Source organism: Theropithecus gelada, chromosome 2, assembly GCF_003255815.1.
Source record: "Theropithecus gelada isolate Dixy chromosome 2, Tgel_1.0, whole genome shotgun sequence".
NCBI lineage: Eukaryota > Metazoa > Chordata > Mammalia > Primates > Cercopithecidae > Theropithecus > Theropithecus gelada.
The window spans coordinates 18,608,716-18,620,494 of NC_037669.1; the positions used below are offsets into that span (position 1 = coordinate 18,608,716).

General features: G+C 36.5%; 1 protein-coding gene and 1 pseudogene across 1 annotated transcript; one reads left to right on the forward strand and one right to left on the reverse strand.

Moving 5' to 3' along the window:
* Positions 1-246: 246 nt before the first annotated feature.
* On the reverse strand, positions 247-458 carry LOC112619746 (annotated as a pseudogene).
* A 6,975-nt stretch (positions 459-7,433) lies between these two features.
* GPR15 (G protein-coupled receptor 15) lies at positions 7,434-10,221 on the forward strand. The gene has a single exon (XM_025377872.1). The coding sequence runs from the start codon at positions 7,563-7,565 to the stop codon at positions 8,643-8,645; it is 1,083 nt and encodes a 360-aa protein (XP_025233657.1). The 5' UTR covers positions 7,434-7,562; the 3' UTR covers positions 8,646-10,221.
* Positions 10,222-11,779: the final 1,558 nt, after the last annotated feature.

Here is an 11,779-nt window from a genome sequence, read left to right on the forward strand (position 1 = left end):
TGGATGTTGACAGTAGCATCTATCCCACATGATCATTGAGAAGATTGAGAAAATACATATACAATGCCCAGCACAGGACCTGAGGCTTAGGAAAGAATCATTAAATTATTAGTGTTTGCAAATATTCGTTGAACGTCTACAATATTTGAGTAAGCTTAGTGAAAACAGCTTTTTTTTTTTTTTTGGTTTTGTTTTGTTTTGTTTTTGTTTTTGTATTCTAATACAGTTCCAGTCAGTGTGGCTGGTTCATTTCAGCTCCTTCAGTGCCGAAGTAGGAGACAGGGACTGCTTCACTTTCTCTGCCTTCTCTTTGTCACTGGTGACCAGGGTATAAAGATATCTGCCACATCGAACTTTAAACTTCACATTGTCCTTATTTTTCTTGATCTTGACAGATTTGGCATCCTTTGTCGGGCTGTGAGCCGAAAGTCCTTGATTTCCTCAATTTTCGGAGGCATGGCGAAAAGGCACTTAGGGAGCAGGCGTGGACCTGCTCCCTGCACCCATTCATCGAGCAGCGACCGGGAAAAAAGGACGAAAAAGACAAACAGCTTTTAAAGCTCCTAGATTAACCCTAGAGGCTACCCCTAAATGGAGAAAAGCCATTTATAGAGATAGGTGTTTCTGCTCGCTTCAGCAGGTTTGAGAAGCTCTGGACTGACCACCAAATGACTAGGAAAGATTTGCCAGGGCTAGTATTTTGGGCATCCTTGTTTAGCCCTGTTCAGTAGATTCCCAGGCCTGGGTTCGTGTCATACACAAGTCGTCATGACTCAGGAGGTGGATGTTTCTGGGAAGACCTGCAAAGGAGGATGATACTTGCACCCTTCAAGTCTTCAGAATGCCTAGAAAACACGCAGGATGCATTTCACTGACCAACCTAGTGTAAACCTGGAGGTGTCTACGTGTTTGTGGTTTCGATCACCCTGAGAGAGGACCTGAACGGCCTCTTCACACCCAGTTTCACCAACCACACAACCGTATTTCTGGTTTATCGCTGCATCTTTGGTGTTTCCTAATTTCTATTTATGCTTGTTTGTTGTATGAGTAGGTAAAATAAATCCTTAATTAATTAATGGAGCTAAATTTCTACTTTCTGCTTCTTACTCTGCTGTTTGAGAAACGGTAGCTAGCCTCATATTTTCACAAATATGAAAGATGATTTTGTGCAACCATGTGGGGATTATGGAATTTAGGTTTAAAAGCAAAGTTAAATGAGGCATCTAGCTTAACTTGTTAAAGATGGTTCTAGTTTCAACAGGAAGGCATTATAGTTATAGCGCATTTAAAATAAAACCGATAACTGAAAATCTAGATACCCAGATGTTGTAACTTGTTTTTACTGTGTACTTATGAAACAACCCTTCACACTAGAATTTCCATCAATACCAAATTCCCCAATACATTTCATATTATTTTATTTTTAATTGCACATTTTTAGGAATTAAAAGTTATATCTACATTACAAGATATATTTACATTATGTTTTTTCATGTAATTTTTTTCCTGGTTGTTTTCTTTATGAACTTCAGAAAGGAAGAAAATGGGAATATGTACAATTCTGGGTTCCAATCAAAAACCATTTTTAAAAATGTACCTACCTTTGCATTTCCTTGCACCCATTCACTGTAGAACAATAACAGAATCAAGATCAAGGCAAATAGAAAAATGCATCTAAAATGTCTCCTTCTTTTTTTTTTTTTTAGCAGTTCCAGTAAAGTGCCACATATAGTAAAAAAAAAAATTATAATTTTTAGATGCCCATGCTCCTGAAAGACAGTGAATGAGCCCTATGTAAATGAGGAGTTAAAGTTTAAATTATCCTTTATTTAAAAATTATCAATGGATCTTTGGTTAATGACCCCTTTATGGACCCCAGGGTCCTCATTAGTAAAACAGTCATACTAATGATCATTAATATCACTTTACAATTTTACACTCTAAAATTTTACAGTTTATAATTCTACCGGAAGAAGAATAATGCAACTACAAAATATAGTGTTTCATAGATCCACAGCATTAGAGTTTCATTGCAGAATTTATATACCCTATCCCTCAAGCCTAGGCAATGTACTAGAAGCAGAGATAGTGGCAATTGTAGTTTGCCAAGGAAAAGGAGGAAGACTATGTGCATTCTGATTAGAAAAGATACCAATAAAAAGCCCTTGCTATTTCAAACATTAACAGTAATTATGAAGGTAAAATTATGGAAGGAAACTTTTGTGATTTCTTCTAATTGACATTTATTAGTATAGAGTTATGAGTATGAATTGTGGACCTCCCAGAAATATCTTTTCAAAAAAATCTTTATTGCAGATAAGAAACTAATGTAATACATTAATTTAATTATTAATAAACTTGAGTCTTCATTGAGAGAGTCCTCTTCTCATCACTATCCATCATACTTATTATGAGTCCATGGCAGTGATATTTTTCACATTTATTGGTTTGCAAGTTGCTTCTGATTCAACAAGATGTGCTAAGTGAAAACATTAGCATAAGTTGACAAAAAAAATATGCTGCATTAACTTAGAAACATCTCTTCATATTAGTTTATGATGTGACAATCCCAGGATCAAATAGAAAATGGAAGCTGTCTAAGAAGTTTGTGAAAAGTCCCTACTCTTCGGAAATAACTCAGAATTCAAGCATGATTCATCCCAGATCTACAATCATTTATGGACCATCTATTGCTTGCCAGACACTCTGGTGGATGCCAAGGACACCAACATAAATAAACACAATTTTTGTTATGCACAACCTAAATTCAGATTAAATCTACTATTATGAAGAAACCTAAAGTATATATTCCTAGAATAGTAACATCATTTCTATCTATATAAGTGTTAGTTACCAAGGGAAATAACCCAGTAAATTAAGTGGGCGCCCTCCTAATAGTGAATACATGCCCCTTAATTTGGCATGATGTGATATTAAATTATATAGCACTAAATTCTCCAAGTAACTGAGAATTTAAAAATAAAAATAAACTCCTAGAGTATAAACAGTATTATCAGTTTTCTTAAACTTAACCATTTGACTTTGCACTTTATGGTACTTGTAAGAAATGAACAAGATAATGTACCTAACAAGTGAATATATAATGACACTGTTTGATATGATTAATGAGAAATAATTAGTTGCTTCACGTTCTTTGCCATTTATTCTGGGACATATCAGCAGAGCATGTGTGAGTCAAAGGCTTTGTATCCAGGGATTTCTTTCTTCTGTGCTATACGCATGTAATCTGATGAGTCTCCACCTGATACGGTGGTTGACAGGGAAGAGGCCGAAGTAATAGAATCATAAGTTCAATAAGCCTAATTGGGGTGGCTCTATTATTAAATCTTCAGCCTGCTGGTGAAGCAGAGGCTGCAAGCCGCAGCAAATAATAATGGATCCACTTGAGCAGACGTTTCAGTAGAGAAAACCTTTCTTTGTCTTCATCTTCAACACCTGAACCAGTTCTGAGCATAACTCAGGAATTGGAACATGGAATAAGTAGGGCCTAGAAATCTAAATTAATTCCTCAAATTTTGTGATATTCAGACTGAAAGACTTCCACAAATTTCAAATTTTGAGGTAACTTTTAAGTCTTTTTAAAAAGTTAGTCAAAATAATAACAAAACATAATATATAATGTTGGTTAACTTACGTGAATTAGAACAGTGATTCTAAACTTTAGTGTGTATGAGAATCACCTTGAATGCTTTTTAAATACAAAGTCCTAGACTTCTTCCCCAGTAATTCTGACTGAAGACATCTAGAATAGGGTTTGGCAATCTACAGCTTAGCAGGTGTCCCTGATGACTCTAATCTGGGTAATACTATCTGACATTCACAAATTCAAAACAATGGCTTTTTTAAGAGTCCAAAAAGAACTTTAGTTGGGTAACTTCTGTATGCTGGAGGCCAGTCCAGAGATAACTAATGGATTCTTCCTTCAGGTTGCTCATTATCAGCTGCGGGGTCAGATACAAAGATAACTAACAGTGTGAAATGAGACAAGTACTTTGTAACCAGTATTTTTAAAGTTCTTAGGAAATACAAAGGAAGAAGCAGTTATTTCTGCCAGGAGTCAGGGAGGAAAGTTGAGCGTTATTTTCTGAGAAATGGCATATATGCTCTAATTCAGTTACTAATACTTACATCTTATTCTATTTTTTTTGTTTTTGCCATCACTCTGTTTACACTGACTTTTCATATGTTCATGGAACCCAGTGTTGCTTTTGAGTTTTGATCTATGTGTAGGTGTCTATTTTATTGTTAGTATCTTCATGTTTATTTGAAAGAACACTCAAAGTCCTAAAACTGACCGTTGTACCAGCTTATTTACAACCCCACTTTAACCAGCTTTATTGTGGATTCTGTCTTGTACTAGCATTGCACTCTGAGGTACTAAAAGACTGGCACTATGCTATGTGCCCGTTTTTGGCTTAAAACATTTAATTTGTTTTCTGATTTGGGTACCAAGATACTGTTGATCGACGGTGGGTATTCTCACACTGTAGCATTCTACCATTAAATATCATACTTCAAAGTGGCCATATATGATAAAGCAAATGATTTTATCTACAACTGCTTCAATAGTTTGCTGAGGAAATCGGATTTGAGATAGTTTACATCGGCAGTCCAGCAACCTTTGAAATTTGAAAAAAAAAATGTAAGGGATACAGAATGAATGTGCAGCCAAATATTTTCCTCTACAGTATGAGCATGAACTCTTTTTCCATTTTATAATATCTTTAGGTAGAATTCTTGAGACATGTCAAAGGATTAAAAAAAAAGAAGTAGAAAAACCTTAGACCCAGAATCAACCTTATTTTCTCAAATGCCAAAAGAACTTATGGTTCTAGGGTACAACGTTCTAATATTAAAATTTCAGTACACCTAAAGAATATACATGATTAGTACTTTAACACACAGGCACACAGATAAAGATGATGTGTTTAAATATTCTATATTACCCTATTAATCTTTTTCGAGTAAATATTGTCCTACTCCAATTTTTGACAAAATGAATGATTCTATTAAATAATTAAAGCTTACCCAGTGGGAAAGATTTCTGTCCCAGAAATGTCAAAGCGGTTAATTAGTTTCTCTGATCTGTAGTCTATATTTAGTAACGAATATGCCCTCCATGAAATTAAATGAATTGCGCACAGCAGCCAGGGACACAGGAGAAGGGAGGCTCAGGCCCGCAAATCAACTCCAGAGTGACTTCTGGGACTGTCCCAGGTCAGAGGAGCCTTCAACCTTCCCTGACCTCAGCTTACTTGCCTAAGACGCAGGTGACACTGTACCGTATCAGGAGGAAGAGGGAAGGAGGAAGAACAACCAGCGGGATGATTCTTTTTTTTTTTTTTTTTTTTTTTCTTTGAGACGGAGTCTTGCTCTGTCTCCCAGGCTGGAGTTGCAGTGGCCGGACCTCAGTTCACTGCAAGCTCCGCCTCCCGGGTTCACGCCATTCTCCTGCCTCAGCCTCCCGAGTAGCTGGGATTACAGGCGCCGCCACCTCGCCCGGCTAGGTTTTTTTTTGTATTTTTTAGTAGAGACGGGGTTTCACCATGTTCACCAGGATGGTCTCGATCTCCTGACCTCGTGATCCACCCGTCTCGGCCTCCCAAAGTGCTAGGATTACAGGCTTGAGCCACCGCGCCCGGCCGATTCTTTTTAATATACTAATTACTGAAGAAATAACAATTCAGCAGGGCCAGGCTTGGTGACCCATGCCTGTAATCCCAGCATTTTGGGAAGCCAAGATGGGGAGATCGCTCGAGCTCAGGAGTTCCTGACCAGCATGGGCAACATGGGGAAAACCCATCTCTACAAAAAATGCAAAAATTAGTCCGGCATGGTGGTGCATGCCTGTAGTCTTAGCTACTCAGGAGGTTGAGGTGGGAGGATTGCATGGGCCTGGCAGTGAGCTGTGTTCAAAACACTGAACTCCAGCCTGGGTGACAAAGTGACACCCTAGTGAGACCCTGCCTCAAAAATTAAACAAACAAATGAAAAAACAACTTAAGAAAGGACTTCAAATGTTTAATGACTATATTTTCATCTACAAACATACATTTTTCTATGAATAGCAGTATCAACCTGAAACTAGAATTCTGAAGATTAAATCAGATAGGAGAAAAGGAGAGTGCAAGAGAGCCTTGAGTCACTTTGGCCAGTAAAGAGCTGAAATAAATGGAGTCCGTTTCAAAATGTGTTATATTTTACTATGGTCATCATAATATAAAAGGAAACATATGAGAGGAAAATGTGATAGAATTCTTTCTGTTTTAGCCTTTTCCCCAAGTGTTTTAAATGTACCAAAAAATCTTCCCTTTTATAGTGTCCATGCTGGCACCTCCATTATGATGTCACTTATAGGTCTATCTGTTGCCAGATCAGTAATCAGCAATTCCAAAAGTAATGTTCACTCATGTGTGGAGGTACCAGAAGACCATGGCTCAGAAGCTAAAAAAAATCACTGCTACAAAGGTGTGGTGTAATGAAGAGAAGATCAGAAGGGATCCAGAGTCTGATGAAGCATATTTGAGGGTTAATAGGAAGAAAATCTCCAAATCAATGATGTTAACTCTTAACAAAAGGGAACTTCACTGGTTGAATTACAATAGCAGATAGGAGGGTAAAAATAGCAATCTGAGATTTTTAAACCTGTGTTTGTAAGTTACATAAATAACAACAATACCTGAAGTTAGACCCCAGTGAATTCATTTCTGCTAGTTATGCTGGATAACAAAAAGAATGTTCTAAATCAAACCTAATAAACTACCATGTCCAAAGCACCAACTATGTGCAAGATGCTATGCTAGTTGTAGTGGAAATTTTTAAATAATAATAATAAGAGCACAAAATGTGGTCCCAGTCTTTGGGGGATTTTTTAAAAGTTATGAAACAGAATTGATTACATGTGAAATGAAAGAGCCAAATAGATGGGGAGATTCTCATGCCCTAATTGGAATCATGTTGTTTGACCTAGTTGTAGACTGGTACGATTTGGGAAAATTTTCATTCACTCTTTACACAAATGAAAGACTAGTTTTCTTCCTATTTCACCAACAAAGTAAATAAAAAGAATACATCATCATTGCCTTACAATTCTAAAAGTAGAACAGTATCTTCTATGTGAAACAGAAGGCTAGATCAAAATAAATTTCAGTGTCAAAAGCAAAGGAGGTCTTTAAAGGAAGTGAAAAAATCAAGTTAATTCACTTCTTAATTACTGGCCTTAAAGAAATAAATTGAATATCTTGAAAAAAGAACTCAAAAAGCATCTCAGTTTCACGAGCAAATGCAAATAAAAAAAAACCACAACCACAACCAACCAACACCAATCAGAGTGGTGCTCCTTGTGGGCCCTTTCTGAGGATTGGCAGAAACTGCATTTTTTAATCTCGGCTTTCATGTTTGTCCAAGATCTTTAAAGGGAGGGGAAAAAATAGAGAAAGAGGCAGGTACTGTATAAAAGAAGCTCCCTTGAGGTTTCTGAAATTTACACAAAAACATCATAGGTGAGGAAACTCACCAGATTTGGCACCTGCTCTTTGGTGATGGACCCAGAAGAAACTTCAGTTTATCTGGATTATTACTATGCTACAAGCCCAAACCCGGACATCAGGGAGACCCACTCCCATGTTCCTTACACCTCTGTCTTCCTTCCAGTCTTTTACACAGCTGTGTTCCTGACTGGAGTGCTGGGGAACCTTGTTCTCATGGGAGCGTTGCATTTCAAACCCGGCAGCCGAAGACTGATCGACATCTTTATCATCAATCTGGCTGCCTCTGACTTCATTTTCCTTGTCACGTTGCCTCTCTGGGTGGATAAAGAAGCATCTTTAGGACTGTGGAGGACGGGCTCCTTCCTGTGCAAAGGGAGCTCCTACATGATCTCCGTCAATATGCACTGCAGTGTCTTCCTGCTCACTTGCATGAGTGTTGACCGCTACCTGGCCATTGTGTGCCCAGTTGTATCCAGGAAATTCAGAAGGACAGACTGTGCATATGTAGTCTGTGCCAGCATCTGGTTTATCTCCTGCCTGCTGGGGTTGCCTACTCTTCTGTCCAGGGAGCTCACGCTGATTGATGATAAGCCATACTGTGCAGAGAAAAAGGCAACTCCACTTAAACTCATATGGTCCCTGGTGGCCTTAATTTTCACCTTTTTTGTCCCTTTGTTGAGCATTGTGACCTGCTACTGTTGCATTGCAAGGAAGCTGTGTGCCCATTACCAGCAGTCAGGAAAGCACAACAAAAAGCTGAAGAAATCTATAAAGATCATCTTTATCGTCGTGGCAGCCTTTCTTGTCTCCTGGCTGCCCTTCAATACTTTCAAGCTCCTGGCCATTGTCTCTGGGTTGCAGCAAGAACGTTATTTTCCCTCAGCCATTCTTCAGCTTGGTATGGAGGTGAGTGGACCCTTGGCATTTGCCAACAGCTGTGTCAACCCTTTCATTTACTATATCTTCGACAGCTACATCCGCCGGGCTATTGTCCACTGCTTGTGCCCTTGCCTGAAAAACTATGACTTTGGGAGTAGCACCGAGACATCAGATAGTCACCTCACTAAGGCTCTCTCCACCTTCATTCATGCAGAAGATTTTACCAGGAGGAGGAAGAGGTCTGTGTCCCTCTAAAGGGAACTGTGACATTTCAAGCTCTGTTGGTGGGTTAGGAGTTAATTTTTGTCAGCAACAAAGAAAGAAGTGTTAATGATAGGATTCACGTTGCTTCATAGATGCAAGGAAGAGTTCGTTTTTAAAGAGAGGACTGAAAAAATCCCTGTGTTGTGGATATAATTAGGCCATGTGCTGTTTTCTCAGCTGAGCAGCCTTCTTCACCCTTGCCAATCAAGTCCACCAGAGAAAATTCAATTCCCATCTGTCCTTGAACTCTTGGATAAAGGCTCCTGCTTGAACCAGTCCCTTTCTTCATGATTGTTAATGCACATTTGGGCCTTTCCTCTCTCAAAAACCACGGTACCTTCATCCCCACCACCCTTCATACTGGGCTCCAAATTGGACTACATTTAAATGATTCTGCCTACTTTCAGAATCATTTAGAATCTGCCTATTTCAGATGAGAAATGCAGTAACAATGCAGGTAACAAAAATATAATATACCTGCACTCTGCAATTAATTGTTTCTGAGTTACTAAGCTAGATTCTGACCTCAATCTTTGAAGCTTTGTACAGTGATTCTTCGTCATCTTCCAACATTGTGCTTCATCCTATGCCTATTCACAATGGCTTTGGATTGGCAAAAACAACTCATGGGGATTTTGTATTGTGTTTATGATTTGGGACTTTATCATATGGTCTTCTAGTATTTTAACACAAAAACATATGACAGGATTCAACCTCTATTTGCTTTATAAGATATTGATAAAAATGTATCTCATTCATAATGGTGCAGCGACTACTTTTTAATGGAGTTTTACTATGCTCTTTCGTTTTCATTGCCTTTATAAATTAGGATTTGACTTTGCTTTAATTACGTGTTTTTAATTACCCAGTTATCTGGTTATCAAATGAAAATGTTATTACTAATATAATTGGAACTCATCAAATCCTTAACTCTATCCCAATGCAGATTATCATTTTGTATTTTAATTAAAATGTTAGTGCTACACATTCCCTATAGCATCATTTGCTTGGTGCCTATAATTTCAAGATAAGATCCAGTAATATAGGGAGACAGGCTGCTCTGTATTCAGCTGAAGTAGAAAATCTCTAACAAAGATATCACTTGTATTTTACATACATTTTTTCCATACACAGAAACCTTCTTGAATTCCTTTACCCAATAAATAGTTATTGAGTCAATTTGTACCTGTATTACTTTTGAAGACTTTGATGTGAAAAACATGTAATTAGAGTGGCAACCACAAAAGACTCTGCAGCAGCAAGCATGCTACTGTAAACATCTTTTGATTCAAGGGAAAGTGGGTTATGTTTTTACCTCCACTGTTGACTTGAATGAATTACCATTTTACTTCTAAATATTAGATTTGAAAATCAGAAAAAGCTTAGAATCCTTTCAAAGACTAGCCAATTTAATTTCATCTCATGTATCTTTCATATTAAGAGAAACCTCAAATATTGGACATCTCCCTGTAGCCTAATTAAAAGCTGAAAATAGAGCTTTTGGTTTTATAAATTGGCAAACTTGTTAATTTTTCTTAAATTGTTATTAAATAAAAGTATAATTTCCTTACATAAGTATTCTGCTGAACTGTATTAATTTCTAACAACATATTAATATTAATCCTAATTCTAATAACCTTTTAGTAAATTATTATGGTTATAGAAAAAAAGACCATGTAAATAATAACAAATAAATTAAATATTCTTGGAAAACTTCAAAACTAAATTCAATGCGATTGAATAGATCTCCAAAAGTTAAACAAAAACAAAATATAGAAGGTAGAAGACACACATTTCTTTAAAATAAATCAGCAAAAACACCGTTACTAATCATGAAAGTTACTGCCTTTGAAAAACACTGCCTTTAAAAAATAGCTGAATCAATCAGCTAAGTTATTGGTTGGGAAAGGAGAAAACCTGGCCTATTAATTTTAGCTTCACCCTTAATGTTATGATACTAATAAGGTCATTTTAATCTTTCATACCTAAATGTAGTGGGTAATATCTATGTCTATAGAATTATCAAGGATACTGTAAAAAGTTACTATATAAAGTGATTTTACTTCTAAATATTAGATTTGAAAATCAGAAAAAACTTAGAATCCTTTCAAAGACTAGCCAATTTAATTTCATCTCATGTATCTTTCATATTAAGAGAAACCTGAAATATCGAACATCTCCTTGTAGCCTAATTAAAAGCTGAAAATAGTTTTTGGTTTTATAAATTGGCAAACATGAATTATTGATTATTAATTAATTGTTATTAATTATTAATTGACTACTTACAAATTTTCAAACTAACATCAAATAATTCTTAATCATTCTCATTTTTAAAATACTGAGATTTTGTTTTATTTCTACTTCTTCACTTTAATTTTGCTGAGAATATTTAAAATAATACCAAAAAATATGTATTATCGGTTTCTTAATACTTTAAATAGATATAATAATTGTAGGCTTTAATAAAATCTTAGTGTAGTTTATATTCATAATGTACCAGTCGTGGAAGAAAAAAATAGCTATAATTTTGTAGGTAATATAACTCTAATAGAAAAAAGTTCAAAGCTTAAGTTTGTACATTATTTTGTTATATATGGATTCAGCTGGTATGAAATGTAATTTACATTTACATTATATTACAGTATTACATTATATTATAATAGCATTAAAAATGTATTACAAATTATTTAGTTGTCTGACATTTTGCATATTTTTAAAACCATAGGCCAGGTGCAGTGGCCTGTAATCCTAGCACTTTGGGAGGCCGAGGCAGGTGGATCATGAGGTCAGGAGTTCGAGACCAGCCTGGCCAATATAGTGAAACCCTGTCTCTACTAAAAATACAAAAAATTACCGGACATGGTGGCAGGCGCCTGTAATCCCAGCTACTCAGGAGGCTGAGGCAGAAGAATCGCTTGAACCCAGGAGGTGGAGGTTGCAGTGAGCCAAGATTGGGGCATTGCACTCCAGCCAGGGTGACAGTGCGAGATTCCATCTCAAAAAAAAAAAAACCATAATATTTCTCCATTTTTAATTTGAACAATTTCTATTTCTATACATATTTAGATGTTCTACATATACATACAGATATACATAGAAACACAGAATCATATTTATAACTTTTC

Bases quoted from the DNA above. Each gene is read 5' to 3' on its own strand.
- GPR15 (XM_025377872.1), top strand. From the start codon at position 7,563: ATGGACCCAGAAGAAACTTCAGTTTATCTGGATTATTACTATGCTACA.